Source organism: Taudactylus pleione, unplaced genomic scaffold (genome assembly GCF_031769625.1).
Source record: "Taudactylus pleione unplaced genomic scaffold, aTauple2 ptg000147l, whole genome shotgun sequence".
Lineage (NCBI taxonomy): Eukaryota > Metazoa > Chordata > Amphibia > Anura > Myobatrachidae > Taudactylus > Taudactylus pleione.
Genome location: NW_028284549.1, coordinates 3,405,734 through 3,422,174, shown reverse-complemented (window position 1 = coordinate 3,422,174; position 16,441 = coordinate 3,405,734). Strand labels below are relative to the sequence as shown.

At 47.2% G+C, this 16,441-nt stretch overlaps 1 protein-coding gene across 17 annotated transcripts in view; it reads left to right on the top strand.

Moving 5' to 3' along the window:
- Nucleotides 1-16,441, top strand: part of UNC80 (unc-80 subunit of NALCN channel complex) — a 240,601-nt gene that overhangs the window by 19,676 nt on the left and 204,484 nt on the right. For all 17 annotated transcript variants that reach the window (XM_088474107.1, XM_088474108.1, XM_088474104.1 and 14 more), the window contains exons 3-8: nucleotides 2,217-2,373; nucleotides 5,429-5,724; nucleotides 6,221-6,344; nucleotides 8,447-8,520; nucleotides 11,066-11,208; nucleotides 11,294-11,555. In XM_088474107.1, coding sequence (XP_088330233.1) covers nucleotides 2,217-2,373; nucleotides 5,429-5,724; nucleotides 6,221-6,344; nucleotides 8,447-8,520; nucleotides 11,066-11,208; nucleotides 11,294-11,555 — 1,056 coding nt within the window. The remainder of the gene's footprint in view (nucleotides 1-2,216; nucleotides 2,374-5,428; nucleotides 5,725-6,220; nucleotides 6,345-8,446; nucleotides 8,521-11,065; nucleotides 11,209-11,293; nucleotides 11,556-16,441) is intronic.

Genomic DNA, 16,441 nt, shown 5'->3' with positions numbered 1-16,441 from the left:
TGCCTGCCTGCAAAACAGAGCGAGCTGTCAATTACAATCGACAGCCGCCCCGTTTTGGTGCGAGACCGGATCTCGCGCATGCGCACGCCGGAGGTGGCACATGCGCAGGGGGTAAACGTCGACCCGCTTGCGAGCGCATAGCGCTTGCGAGCGGGTCTGAATCAGCCCCTCTGTCCTCCTCACATCACCCAGAGCAGCCTCCTCTCCCAGCTCCTCCACTCCCTCTGGCCGGGTCGGTACTGTGAAAGCTGGGAGCAGATCAGCCGAGTGACAGAAGGAGAGCTGTGGGTTTACTGTACTGGCTCTGCCTTATGCCAAATGCTCAGCTCACAGTACTGGTCTCAGCAGGGGCTATGTGTCCCTCTTGTACAGCATGGGTTTGTGTTGTAAGGACTGTGGGCCTGATTCAGCAAGCAACGCAAAGGAGAGAACGCACGCACTCATCCGCTGCGAGAATATGCTAATCAATGTAATTCGTACAGAGACAGCAGCAAAAGATGCAGACGCCCAGCCCTATATTAAGCCGCCAATCTCCCTTTACTCAAATTCTGATCAGTACGCAAGATAGCGTAAACATCAGTAACATCGAGAACCATCGACCACATTTGTATAATAGTGGTTGACCAGACCTCGCGCAGGATCTTGACAACTTCCTGTGTGCACGGAGTCTCATCACTGCGTCCGTCACCGCACTGGCTTAATTATTGATGCCCCTAAAATGGCGTCCCAATGCACAGGCACGCCTGCGTTCGCCCCCCCCCCCCCCCGTCACCACACACAAATGGCACTTCCTGTCAATCAATATCTGCGTGCACGCTGCGTGTAGTCTGCGTACGCTTACCCGATCGCACTGGCTAGTTCGCGCACACGCAGTCCGATGCATACGCATGCACAGTACAAAAATATTGGCCAAGTGCATGCGTTCTCTCCTTTGCGTTGCTTGCTGAATCAGGCCCTGTGTCCTGCAGGCAGACAGTGAGAGCTGTGAGGTGAGGGAGTGGGCGGAGCATCCCTGCAGCCCTCTACTTGACTTGCTCAAGATGCATGGCTCTAGCTCTGTATAATAGAGGTATAATAGAGGTTGAGAATTGTATTACCTTCCCTGGAAAAGGATTTGTTAAAAGAGGAGTTAGATGCGGTTTTCGGGTCTTAAAAAAATATATTTGTAATGGTGTGGATAAAATTGATAGTGGTATTTTGAATACTTGAACTTCATTTAAGATTTGTTAATGGCAGATTTAGAACTTTGGGGAGGTGGATTTTGTGCATAGTGTTGTTGCCCACTGTAATTAGAGTCATGGTTGTTTCAGCTTTGTTTAAATGTTTACATTTTTATTCTCTGATATATTGAACAGAGCTGTCTGCAGCTGTGCGGTCTACACGTATTAGGAGTGGCTTCAAATGTTAGAAACAGCCAATGCTCCTAGATGAACAATCTATAAGCCCAGCTCCTAAGGGCTCAATTTATATTCTAACTTTTTTTCATAATATCACTGGACATCAACAGTCCCCCTAAAAATCCGTTGTGCCACATAGGCTGGAACACCTTTATTATGGTGTACTAATTAACATTCTCCTACAGTCTCAGATGTGTGAGAGACATTAATATATATATGTCTACACGGACCATCTAAGAGCTATGTAAACATCAACACCTTTAATGTTATTTGTGATTGTTTATATGCAAGCCACTATACACTGCCATTGTTGCTACATTTTTACAATTTATCTTGCAGGTTTATTATTCTCTGCTTGGTGCAGATTGTATGCAATTACAACAAGTTTTGCTTTTATTTTCCTATTCATTTTCTATTGTCTTAGTTGAAGTAATTCTCTAATTTATTTATATATATATTTTTATTCTTTATTATTTTTTTTTTTTTTCATTATCCCATTAATATGTCATTTTAGCATTTCCTATCCTATATTTAATTTTTTGAGTGTTTAATTTTACTATTTACTGTGGTCTTCTTATTAAATATTAGTATCTTTAGCGCCTGTCTATCTGTGCTTTCGATTTCTTGGTAATTGTTGGGAGGGTCCAGATTCCTCCACCTCTATGACGGCTGCTTTATACTAATTAATCCCCTGGTCCTTTACACACTCCCTACATTTATCCTGGTCCACTGAGGTGGTTATAGTCCAGCGCCTATTTTTTGTCTGTGAGTTGCTGACTGTAATTGTATTTTTTTTTCTTATTTTATTTTGTACACAAGTCATTTGAAAGAGTTCTTGTTGAGAACAAGCTACACGGCCTGTCTCCTGCCCTCTCCGAAGCTATCCAGAGCATCTCCAGATGGGAGTTGGTCCAAGCTGCCCTGCCGCATGTATTACATTGTACGGCCACACTGCTCTCCAACAGGAACAAATTAGGTTGGTACTTGCTCACCTGAAATTCAAGGTTTAAAGTCAGGATTTCCCATCAGTTTCAGCAGGGGGGGCGGTGTAAGAGAGAGGAGGGGGCCGTTGTGCAGTCTCTGTGCACATTATTTGTAGAATCAGGGGGCGAACACAATTATTATTTCTCTTATGGGAGCATAATTATTTTATGAAATTTATTAGGGAGGACAAATTCATATGCGATTATATATAGAGGCAATACGTTTTTTTTTTTCAAATGTATTTATTGATTTGCCAACAAAAAAACATACACATATAGATGTCACATTGTAACATTGAAGGCAATAAGAACATAGTATATATCAGCGTTGCATTAATGAACATACAATAGTAATAAGGGAGCGCAGGACTACCAGTGCCCATTGCCCTTAAGGAGCTAAATCATCCAGTATGTGAAGAAGCAAAAACATTAAAGAATGTAAAATAAAAGACAAAAGACTAAGGAGCCTATGTACTAAGCTATAGGGAGAGATAAAGTGGATGAAGATAAAGTACCAACCTGTAGTAACGAATGTGTTACTACAGATGTGCGAGGATGTATGCATTACTACAGATGTGAAAGGACGTATGTGTTACTACATATGTGAGAGGACATATGTGTTACTACAGATGTGAGGGGAGGAATGTGTTACTACAGATGTGAGGGGAGGAATGTGTTACTACAGATGTGAGGGGACAAATGTGTTACTACAGATGTGAGGGGACAAATGTGTTACTACAAATGTGAGGGGACATATGTGTTACTACAGATGTGAGGGGACAAATGTGTTACTACAGATCTGAGGGGACAAATGTGTTACTACAGATGTGAGGGGACAAATGTGTTACTACAAATGTGAGGGGACATATGTGTTACTACAGATGTGAGGGAATGAATGTGTTACTACAGATGTGAGAGGATGTATGTGTTACTACAGGTGTGAGGGGACGAATGTTACTACAGATGTGAGAGGATGCATGTGTTACTACAGATGTGAGGGGGCGAATGTGTTACTACAGATGTGAGGGGATGAATGTATTGCTACAGATGTGAGAGGGCGTATGTGTTACTACAAATGTGAGGGGACGAATGTGTTACTACAGATGTGAGGGGACGAATGTGTTGCTACAGATGTGAGAGGACATATGTGTTACTACCGATGTGAGGGGACGAATGTGTTACTACAGATGTGAGGGGACGAATGTGTTGCTACCGATGTGAGGGGACATACAATATGTGTTACTACAGATGTGAGAGGACGTATGTGTTACTACCGATGTGAGGGGACGAATGTGTTACTACAGATGTGAGGGGACGAATGTGTTACTACAGATGTGAGGGGACGTACAGCATGTGTTGCTACAGATGTGAGGGGACGAATGTGTTGCTACAGATGTGAGAGGACGTATGTGTTACTACAGATGTGAGGGGACGAATGTGTTACTACAGATGTGAGGGGACGAATGTGTTACTACCGATGTGAGGAGACATACAGTATGTGTTACTACAGATGTTAGAGGACGAATGTGTTGCTACAGATGTGAGAGGACGTATGTGTTACTACCGATGTGAGGGGACGAATGTGTTACTACAGATGTGAGGGGACGAATGTGTTACTACAGATGTGAGGGGACGTACAGTATGTGTTGCTACAGATGTGAGGGGACGAACGTATTGCTACAGATGTGAGAGGACGTATGTGTTACTACAGATGTGAGGGGACGAATGTGTTACTACAGATGTGAGGGGACGTACAGTATGTGGTTCTACAAAGATGAAGGGAAGAAAGTGTTGCCATCTAAGTGACATGACTACTCCACTACATAGGATGGCACAGCACCCCATGGCGCACACATTTCTGTCCTCATGGGGAGTATTTAATGTTGAGAGGTACGGCATACAGATGTGTCTTGATACTATGTGGCTTCAGTCGCGCCAAACAGCCCCACTCGGCTTGCCAGTTCCTGGGCGACTCTGCCACGCTGAACGTCTTTCTCGCTCAAAATGTGCTTCTTATTTGCATAAATAAGACAACTGAAAGTGACAAAACTACTTTGCTGGATTACACTGATCAATGTAATGTGTGACATTTGCACATCTGTGTGCGACGGAGCCTGAATCTGTACGAAGTGCCCCCGTGCAGCCGCCGTGGCTATTTCTCACACTAAGTACCGTTGCCCTTCTTCTGCAACTGTGTACGTGTATAAAACCTATTCCTGTGACTGTTACAGTCACAGCCCAGTATCCCTAGTACAGTGTACGTGGTGTTTAGCTGCGTCTGCAATGCAACTAAGATGCAAAGATTAATGAAAAACACAGTAAGTTCCTCCTCTTGAAGCTTCTCAGTTGCGCTGGTTGTCTCATGCTGTATGGCATATAGGGCCTCATTCAGAGGCGGTCGTTAGATGCAAGCGGTCGCTCTGAATCAGGGCGGCCGCTTGCATCCTGAAAGACCGCCTCCTTGTCGATCGTTAAGCTGTGGGTTAACACCCACAGCTCTAACGACCGACATGGGTGATGGTCGCGATGGTCAAGACCATCGCGACCATCGGGGCTTACGACCAGACCCTAGGGTAGGGTCTGGGCACTCGTAAGCCCCAGGGAGCTTCCTGCTCTGTTCGAGCAGGAAGTTCCCCACTGACATCAGCAATGATGTCAGTGGGGCCGCCCCCAAACGGCAAGCGTTGCGACTGGAACGCCTCCGTTTGGCCGGGCACGCCCCCTGCTCGCCCAGCAAACGGGGCGAGCTGTCACTCAACATCAACAGCTCGCCCCGTCTGCTACGAGACCCCTAACGACATAGCGCCCGTCGTTTGCCGGGTCTCGCGCATGCGCACGACGGAGCCAACTGGAAAGAGATTTTACTTTGCAGTAAATTCTACATATTTAAAAGTTTACAAGTCAATTTTCATTGTGGCCCATGAGTCCAATCTCCCATTATGGCCCCCAGGCCAGAAATTTGTGCATCCCCCTGAATTCAACTTTATAGGTAACTCCCCGTGATGTGCTCTGATTGGTTCTGCAGCTGTAGTATCACTTTGTACACAGGGCACCAGGATAAACTCGGTGTTGCTGAAACGAAGCTGCTGCACACTCTGCATTGGATGCTCCTGGAAGCTCCCCAGGATTGCAGTAACGATAGGTTTGGCACTGACCGGAGCTCCAGCTGGGGAGGAGGGAGCAGTGCTTTTATCCACCAAGAAAACCAAGGATCCCCACGGCTGTCCAGGCAGAGCAACACTAACGAGGAAGATGAGAACAATCGGAGGAAGTTCCTCCAGAATTCTATGGCCACTGTCGAGCTCTTCGTTTTCCTATTTGCTCCTCTGGTCCACAGGATTAAAGTGAGTAGTTTATTAGTATTATTGACCTTTGTGTATAAGGAGCCACAAAGCGTGCTTAGCGCCGTACAGGGTAAACAGAGAAAACAGTAACAGGGTATCAGAGCATAAGTACAGTACACAATGGCCAATCCAAGCATATGTACATATCATAAGTACCAACTTAGGTATCACACTACAGGCAGATATTTGGGGCAGGGGTAGGGTATCTCACTGGAGCTTGTTGGCGCATACAGTGATGAATCGTGGGTGGGAATCACTTCATTATTCAAAGCGCCTATACCCAACGTATGGGCGAGCAGACAGACTCAGAGTCACTGAATGGGGGACGGAGAGTAGGGAGCGGAGCCCTGGTGACATGGATAGCGCTAGGGAAGAACAAGAGGGAGGAGGTCCCTGCCCTACAAGCTTTCTAAGGGGTAACCACCAAATCTAATGAGAATAAGTAAGTAAACTATACCAATATTAGTGAGTGTTAACTAACAGTGTATTCTTCTAGGAATCAGATTTGACTTTTCGCTTGGCGAGTGGACTGGTCATTTGGCAGCCCATGTGGGAACACAGACATCCTGAGGTTCCAGCTTTCACAGCACTGGTCAAACCTATCCGGAACATCATCACAGGTACCTTTCTCATAGTAGTTACGTAGAAGTGGCTTACATGACCACATTCATGTAGAATAACTCACCAGGCCTAAATGGGATGCAATCGGGAAGCCGGCTGACGTTAGCCCGACAGCCGGCTTCCCGACTGCATTATCCCGGCGAGGGTTAAATGACAGGCGTCTAAATCTAGATGCCTGTAATTTTCCCGACGCCAGGAGACCGGCGCCCGGCATCTCGATCGAAGGGATGCCGGGCGCCGCCAGTGGACAGCCGCGGGGAGGGTTAGGTTTAGGGCTCCCGGGTGGGACTCAGGGTTAGGCACCCACCCGGGAGGGTTAGGGTTAGGCTAGGGGGAGGGAGGGTTAGGGTTAGGGACCCCCGGGGGGGATTTAGGGTTAGGTACCCCCCCCGGGAGGTTAGGGTCAGGTTAGAGGGAGGGAGGGTTAGGGTTAGGCACCCCTGGGGGACTTAGGTTTAGGCAGCAGGGAAGGGGGGGGGTTAGGGTTAGGCACTTAGAGGGGGGATTAGGGTTAGGCACAGGGTGGAGGTTAGGGTTAGGGGGGTTAGGTTAGGTTAGTAGATACTTACCTTAGAACGATCAGGATTTCCAGCGCTGTCAGGCTTCCGCTGCCGAGCTCTGCTGTTTTGTTGGGCTGCCGCTGCCGGGATTCGAACTCCCGGCCATGCGGCCGCCGGGATATCATACCGATTCCGGCCTAAACCACCTAATAATGGCTGATTTCTCTACAAAAACATCCAAATTGAAAACAGTGGTTTGGTAAAGTTGTTCTAAAGCAGTGTTTCCCAACTCCAGTTCCTGGGGACCCCAGTGCATGTTTTACAGAGTTCCTCAGGGTCTCAAGTGAAATAAATAACTCCACCTGTGTATCTTTTAAAATGTGTCATCCAGTAATGGATACACCTCTGCACCAACTAGGAGAATCTGGAGAACATGCACTGTTAGGGGTCCCTTACTACTGGAGTTGGGAAACTCTGTACTCTGCTGCGCAGTATGGGCCTCATTCAGAGATGGGCGCAGTTCCGATAATTACGCAGGTGAGAGCCAGCATATACGTCGCAATACACGTGCACGGAGGTCCAGGTGCGATCCTGTACGCAGCCCTCCTGGGATTGCAGAGAGATTGACAGGAAGGCAACAGTAGAACATGGGAATGGAGCGTTTGGGGGAGTCACAGCGATTGGGGGAGTGGTCGGATAAATGCAGTCGCGGCGGAGCTGTTTTAGGAGCGGGTAACGGCCATCTTGTCTGCACAGCCAGCCCTGCTGCGTGATCAGCAGGCTACTCATGAGTGCTAACATCGGTGGACCTTCGTATGGGCTGTGGCAGTGTACACAATTTGCGTCCCTGGTGGCGATGGCTGTGGTGGGAGTTTCAGTGGCAAACGCAGGATTTCTAGAGGGGGGTTTCCAAATGCTTGATTTTAGAGTGAGTGTGGCCTGTGTACAAAGAGGGTAGAATTAGCACTTATCCATCTTTAATATGCATCATACAAAGTGTATTGTGTATCATAATTCCAGCATATAGAGGACCAGCAATCACAGTAACCCATTATATGTGGCAGTAGGCCATCCTGTCTGAGCTGAATGTTTTTATTTTAGATGTGGGCACCATTCCAGAGTATTAGAGCAAGTCCGGGAGTCTGGGGGAGCAGCAGAATAACCTAGCACTGCCCTGAACATATATGTACATATTGGGCTCTATAGCAGCACATCCCTAACAGTGCATGTTTTCCAGATCTCCTATTTGGTGCACAGGTTATTTATTACTGGCTGATACATGGTAGAAGATCCACAGGTGGTGCTGATTATTTCAGTTGTGATACTGAGAAGAATATGCAGCACTAGTAAAATTCTATTATAGTACTATTTCTATTGTCGTCATGGTGTGGGCTGGGGAGGGGGGTTTCCAGGCAGACGGAAACCCCCCTGCGTTTGCCTATGAGTTTCCCCGCTTTTTGGAGGTGGGCGCATTTTTTCACAGAATTGAACCTCCGCAGCTAATTAGCAGTTGCGATTGGAACTGTATCCATCCCTGATAATTAATAATGTACAAAGCGGTAAGCACAAATGTCGTAACTTCCAACTGATCTGAATTTCAGCAAAAAGAAGTTCTACATGCAACAGTCAAAACCAAATGGTGGATTCTCCAAAGTCGTATACTGGGCACAAACAGGTACAATTTTACTTTACTTTTTCACAGTTGAGTCTATAGGGCCTGATTCAGCAAGGATTGCAATTGCGATTACGTGGATTAGAGCTTGTGCTAGTGTGCGTGAGGCTGTGGTGGTTCACGATGGTACGGTTGGTTTTGCAGTATTGCTAAACATTATAGATGTGTGTAAGGTAAAGTGGGCGTTCTTATGTTATGCTGCGACGGCATAGCGATCACAATGGATTAGCATACTATCGCAGTGAGACTGCGTGCGTAATTGCCATTGCATTCACAGTTGCGATCGCTAGTGAATCAGGCCCTATTTGTCCTCTAAGTTTCCCCTCACCAAGATGGGAATGCACATGATGGTAGAAGTCCTTGATTATTACTTATGGTACATCCCCGCTTCCCCTTCCCTCCTTAATTCATGTCAATTTTAAAATTTTTGCTCATTCCATCTTTGATTTGCATGGAAATGAATGCGTATGTTTACCTGTATGCTAATTTGTACACATCTTGAGTTGTATCCATCCCTTATCTGTACTGCTAGGACGTTACCTGTAAGGTGGTGATGAGACCGTTATGACTGTTTCTTCTTTAGCAAGACACATTTACCTTAAAGCTAGATGCGCTTACCGGTACTGGGATGCCCCCCAGTTCTTCAACTCCAAGTAATGGAGGCTTATCACCACAAGCCATTGCTGAGGTTTAAGGATGGTCAGGATGCCCAAATTATCATTACTATTGACCAGATACAGAGGTGATGCTGTAGCAGACAGATGCTAGTGGACAGCAGGACTGGCAGCAGACAACTATGTAGATAATATAATGCTAGATCATGGCTGGGTGGCAGACAGAATGTTACTATTAAACAATACTGGGTCAGGGCTGGCGCTCACATAGAGTAACTATTAGACAGAGCTGGGTCAGGGCTGGTGGCAGATAAACTGTAACTATTAGACAGTGCTGAGTCAGGGCTGGCAACAGACTAATTATTAGACAATGCTGGGTCTGGACAAACTCTTAATCCAGGAACAAGCCAAGATCATGGTTGTCTTAAAAAAAAAAATCACCACTTTAGATCCTGCTGCAAAATTGCCAAAAAAGCACCACATTCACATACCCTATTTCATCCCCCATTATATAGTAATACCTGTACGTTGCAAGTTACCATTTGATTATCGAATGACAGTTTTCAAAAAAATACTTTGCATATAACCATGTAGGTAAGTAAAAATACAAAAATGTCCTAGGTATCTCTCTGGGGGATGAAACTTGGGAGGACATCCGCCTCAATATATCAAAATGCTCTATCAGTGTTTAAATTAAAGAGAACTCATATAAAGTGTACACCCGATGGTACTTTGTGCCAGAACGTCTCAACCAAATATTTGCCGCCACTTCCAACATGTGTTGGCGAAACTGTGGTCAAGTAGGTTCCTTTTTCCATATTTGGTGGACATGCCCTAATATCGTCCCTTTTTGGTCGCTTGTTCAATCACTTATGTCCTCTATAGTTCCATTATGCCCCCCCCCCCTCCCCCCTGCCTCATTGCTTCTGTGCACCCCGGTCTGCCAGTTATCCAAGTTTGACAATAAATTGATTATGCATATTTCCTGTGCGGCCAAATATCAGATCGCTAGGACCTGGAAAAACCCTTCTCCTCCAACTCAACAGGAGCTCCTCAATCGTGTTTGGTTTGTGTCCAAAATGGAGTACATCACTAGTCTCCAAAACAATAACGTGGACAAGTTTCATAAAATTTGGTCCCCGTGGTATAGGTTCAATAATGCGACCCTTCCTGGTCTATCTTAAACATTTATTCCCTACTCTGGTGTTAGTCTAATATTCTAATATATTTATTTACTCTTATTTATTTATTTATTTATTTATTTATTTTCTCTTATGTTACCCCCCTTCTTTTTTATTTTTATAATTAATTTTTTTTTTCTCTCCTTTTTCACGGCTCACTTCCCCTCATTTCCAATCTTTCCCTCCCCCTCAACCCTCCTCGTCCTTAATTTTTGTCCATCATTGTCTCTCTGATCAGCTTCTGAGTTCGTTTATTAATCTTTTAGATCTGTTAATAAGATTTAAGGTAATAATTTGATATATTTTATACGATAACTGGAGTTTTTGTTTTTGGCTCCCATAATTAATACCTTGATGTTTTTGTTTTAAGTTTATTGTGTCACATCTATTTCTATATGTTTAATAAATGGAAGGAAAGAGAAAATGACAGAAATATATAATATAGTCAGCTGGTTTGAAGAAGTTTATTTGTACTCTTCTTGTCACAGGCTGTAACATTTGACTGTTTCTGTCACACGCTGTAATATTTGACTGTCTCTTTTTCTGTTTTTTGATGACTCCGGATGTATCTGTCTGTTGCTGTTTTATATTTTTTGTCTTACAATTTGACAAATAAAAAGATCTTAAAAAAAAAATAAAAATACAAAAATATATTTTACATTTTTGTACCCGCTCATGTATACAAATTATGGTAGTGTTAAAATGTGGAACAATCTGATCTTGCAAATATATTGCCGTCCTGTGTAACGCCAGGGATTTGAGATGCTGTCGGAAGCGGCGCAGCCAGAAGACTCCATCTCTCCCCAAGCTACTGTATCCAGCTGCCAGAGAGCCAACTCATTGGATGGCTGTACGTCCTCTCAAACAGCGCAGGAGAGAGGACCCCCCTTTCCGAGGTAATTCTGTGAATACTCGCAGGTCTCACTTTATTTCGTTACGGGAAAGACTTTAATCCTTCTCTTGTTCCACGTCAACTTTCAGAACGTCTTTAGTGATTCCACCATGTCAGAAGTCTCGCTACGCTACTTATTTTGATGTGGCTGTGTTGAGATGCCTCCTGCAGCCCCATTGGTCGGAGGAAGGAACGCAATGGTCACTCATGTACTACCTGCATCGGCTTCGACACATGCTGGAAGAGAAACCAGAGAAGTCTCCTGAGCCTGAGGAGCCCCATCTGCCACGGCCTCGCAGTAGCTCCATGGTGGCAGCAGCTCCTTCCCTTGTAAATACCCATAAAACTCAGGTAAGAGAGAGCAGACACCATGTTATCTCAGAAACATCAGCATAACTCATTACAGGACTGCTATCTATCCGTCTGTCTGTCCGTCTATCTATCTACTGTATCTATCTATCCATCTATCTATTGTCACAACCGGCACAGGAACTACCTCTGATGAGGCTAAGAACCGGGGGGTTTTAGGATAGGAGTATGGATATGACGGGCATGACAGACTAAGTCTTCCAATTGTGGTCAAACCCAGGTTTGGCGAGACCTGCCCAGAGGCGCGGAGTCTAACCCACTTGGTGGTTTTCTCCAGTGACCCCTACAATTGGGATATGGTTTTCGCCGCACCAAGTGAGCAGGCCGCGGCCCTCTGGACAGGTACCTGGGAGAGACGGAAGACTAGGAATAATATACTGAGAACAACTACACAGGGAATACTGGGAGTAGCACAAAGGAATGGCCTGAACTAAGAGACAGGGACTGAGGGTCTCATTCAGATCCGCTCGTAAGCAGCCGTTCGCTCGTTCCGAGCGATGTTCGCACATCTGCGCATGCGTACGGATTGTAATACGCATGCGCGGACCAGTCAGTGCGTCCGAAAATCGTTTGTTCGCTAAATAGCGAATGCCTGCTATTTTGAGTGACAGAGGGAGGCGTATGTGGGTGGTAACAGGGGAAGGTGCTTGAAAACGGGGAGTGGAATTCAGAACGCAGGCGTGCTTAAAGGTCAAAACGGGCGTTTGAAGGGTGTGCATAATTAATATAGCAGCGTCATCGACCACGTCGATGTTTTATAGTCAGAACTGCTTGCAAAATAGCGGTAGGAAAAACCAACCACAAGAACAGCGAGCAGTTCATACGCTGTTCGATGTACTCGATTAATCTAATAAATAGCGGACATGACGTATGGTGCGAGCGGCCAGGGGGTGTATTTTTCTAAATTACGACCGCATGTTTTGTTCGCTAGTTCAGACATAGAGGTGCCAACAGACCGCAAAGAGCGAACGGTTCATTTAAATAGCCATCCCTTTTCTCTGAACGAGCGAGCGCAAATAGCGTCCGGCTCTGAATCAGGCCCTGAGTAGACTGGGGTGCTGGTTAGGACGCACTGGAGGTGTAGAAAGGAATTGCACTGAAGCACAGGTATATGGTACACAAGGATGAGTATTTGAACACGAAGGTGCAGCTCTGGACACACTGGCAGATGATCTTGGGATAGTACACAGGGATGTGTACTTCGTACACAAAGGCGCGGCTCCGGAAGCACTGGCAGGTGACTTGGAAATGGTAGACAAGGATGTGTATTTTGTACACTAAGGTGCGGCTCCTGACACACTGGCAGGTTGTCACGACTAGGGTTTTGCAGCGTGGAGGTTGCGGTCCTTGCTGGTGGGGGCGCTGTGGCACGGTCCTTCCAGTGAGGGAGCTGGCGCGTGGAGACTGGCATTGTGTGTGTGCGGGGGTCTGCCAGCGTTGGGCCATCCTGGCAAGGGTAAGCCTAGCAGTGTCTAAGCATTACAGATACATGGGAGCGGCCATCTTACCTCAGGTCATGTGACATAGTGGGCCTATCCTAATGCGTCAGGTGATCTCTCCAGCCATCACGCTCCGCTGCTGGGTACTTAAGGGGGTTTGGAGCTCCCTGTAGTGGCCAGTGCAACATGTGTTTCAGCATCAGCTATGAGAGAGTTCCTGCACTCCTGACCTTAGTCTTGTGCTTCGGTGCTTGCCCTAACTCCTTGTTGGTCCCTGGCTCCCTGTAAACCTGCACCATGCCTTGCTTCCTGCTGTGGATCAAGTCCTGCTCCTTCTACCTACCCACTCCTCCGTGAAACTGAAGTTCCCAAACCTACCCATTCCTTCCTGAACCTGTAGTTCCCTATTACCTACTCCAGCCTGCACCTGAGTTTTTAGCAACTATTACAGCATTTCCGGATTACCCTGTTCAGCCATTGTCTCAGCATTACCTGATTTCCCTTTCAGCTATTATCTCAGTATTCCCGGATTCCCTACCCTGCTATTACCACTGACTTACTGGACTTTTCCTTCAGCTCCACAGTTACCTCAGTTAATCAAGACTTTATTTTAGTTCTGTCACAGATCTGGACATTCATTCGTTGCATCACTATTGTTCCTTTGGTCACAGATGTTAATCAGTATTATTCTTGTGCTTGTCTACTAGTACTTACATTAAACAACAACCCACCTTTCAGTTTAAATCTGCTCCTGTTTCCACCCTGGGTCCACAACAAACACAGGGCCTGATTCAGACCCGCTCGCAAGCACACAGCGCTCGCAAGCAGGTCGATGTTTGCCCCCTGCACATGTGCCACGTCTGGCGTGCACATGCGCGAGCCCCAGCGAGCGACTGAAGTTCAGTCGCTCCGGGGCTCGCTACAAGACGGGGTGGCTGTCGATATTGATTGACAGCTTGCCCCGTTTTGTAGGCGGGTAGGGGGGGTGGTTGAGCAAACGCAGGCGTTCCCATAGCAACGCCTGGCGTTTATGGCCGGCCCTACTGACATCACTAGTGATGTCAGTAGTGGACTTCCTGCTCTATTAGAGCAGGAAGTCCACTCGGGCTTGCGAGAGCTGAGACCCTACCACAGGGTCTCTTCGCATGTCTGATGGTCGCGATAACCCACAGCTTAGCGAGCGGCCTGAAGAAAAGAAAAAAATAAATAAATTCCCCGCCCTGATTCAGAGCGAGCGCTCGCCAGCAGCGAGCGGCTCTGAATCAGGCCCACAGATCCTAACACAGGTGACTTGGAAATTGTACACATGAGTGTGTTTTTCATACACTAAGGAGCGGCTCCGAACGCACTGGCAGGTGACTTGGAAATTGTACACAAGGATGCAACTGGAGACACAACAGGATGAACTTGGAGGTAGAACAAAACACAGGAACTTAGGGCCTGATTCAGAGCCGCTCGTAAGAGGCCGCTCGTTCACTCTGAGAGATGTTCGCACAACTGCGCATGCGCAAACCAGTCATTGCGGTCGGAAATCGTGCGCTCGTAAAACAACGAGGGGCTGCTAATTTCATTGACAGAATGTACCGTTTGTGGGTGGTAACAGGGGAAGGTGCTTGAAAACGGGGGAGTGGAGATCGGAACGCAGGCGTGCCAAACGGTCAAAGCGGCGATTAATGGGAGTGCATAATTAGTAAAGGAGCATCATCGACCACGTAATTTGACTGTCTTTTTGCCTGAACTGCTCGCAGTGATTGCGGGAAGTAAATCCTACCACAAGCACTGCGAGCAGTTAAGATGCCTTTCGATGTTCCCGATTAATCTAATAAATAGCAGAGATGACGTATGATGCGAACGGCAAAGGGGCGTCTTTACAAAATAGCAAGCGCATTTTTCTGACGCTCGCTCAGACATAGAGGCGTCATCACACCGCAAAGAGCGAGCGCTCAATTTAAATATCCGGACCCTTTTTAAGAACGAGCGTCCGCAAATAGCGTCCGGGTCTGAATCAGGCCCTTAATGCACTAAGGTGCGACTTGAGACACATAGGATGGATAGTACGGAACACGGGGACGGAATACACAGAGGTCACAGGAAGCCAGGAACACCGAGTAAGTAATACGGCCAGTGGAACAGGATACGGTTGTCACAGGGAATGACTGCCATATGTGCAGTCATGCAGCGATGTTGAACAGCAACTTCCTGTTGCAGGAGTCGGTCCTAAATACCCTCAGGCAGCTGGTCATTTGGCCTTTCCACGGCTCCAAGGGTGTTCACCAAAATTATGGCTGTCATGGCTGCCCATCTGCAGAGCCAAGGTATATGGCTTCTGCCGTATCTGGACGACCTCCTATTGATGGCAGGCTCTCCGGAATTACTTCTACAACATCTGCACCTGACGATCGCTTGTCTGCATGCGCACAGGTGGCTGATAAACTGGAAAAAGTCCTCCCTGATTCTGTCAGAAGGATGGTTAATTTGGGAGCCCTTCTGTATTCTCGTCAGCAAAGGATCTTTCTGACTCCAGAAAAGATTTCCTCCCTACAACTACGAGTGCGCAGTTGCCTGAGGAGTTGCCAGGTGTCTGTTCACTCAGCAATGAGGGTTCTGGGGTCCGTGGTGTCGGCGTTCGACATGGTGGAATATGCCCAGTTCCATTCCAGGCCCCTGCGGGGACTGATTCTATCCAAATGGAACGGGTTACCACACCGAATCCGGACTCAGATGCACACGTCTCCGGAGGTGCGCCTGTCGCTGGCTTGGTGGCTTCAGACATCTCATCTCACCAAGGGTCACCCCTTTTGGATCCCGGACTGGGTTCTGCTCACGACAGATGCCAGTCTCCGAGGGATGGGGTGCAGTGATGGGTCCACTTTCACTTCAGGGCCGTTGGACTGGGGAAGAAGCGGTTCATCCCATCAACATTCTGGAACTTTGGGCCGTGTACAGGGCCTTCCAGTTGTCTGGTCACGCTCTTTAAGGAAGGGCCGTGCAAGTTCAGTCCGACAACGCCACCGCGGTGGCGTACATCAACCGTCAAGGGGGGATTCGCAGTTGAGCAGCGATGTCAGAGGTGTCACGCATCCTGTTTTGGGCGGAGTGCCACCTTCCGGCCATCTCGGCAGTCTTCATTCTGGGAGTCCTCAATTAGGAGGCGGACTTCCTCAGCCGTCACGACGTGCATCCAGGGGAATGGTCGCTTCACCCAGAGGTATTTCAACTACTCATGGACAGGTGGGGACTGCCGGAGGTGGACTTCATGGCTTCCCGTCACAGTCACAAGTTGCCTGTGTACGGGTCCAGGACGAGACGCAGGCGCAAGCCTGGTGGACGCGTGGTCAGTGAAATGGACCTTTCAGCTGGCTTATCTATTCCCTCTGATATCCCTGGTTCCTCGGGACCTTCGTAAATTCAAAAAGGACGGCAGGACGC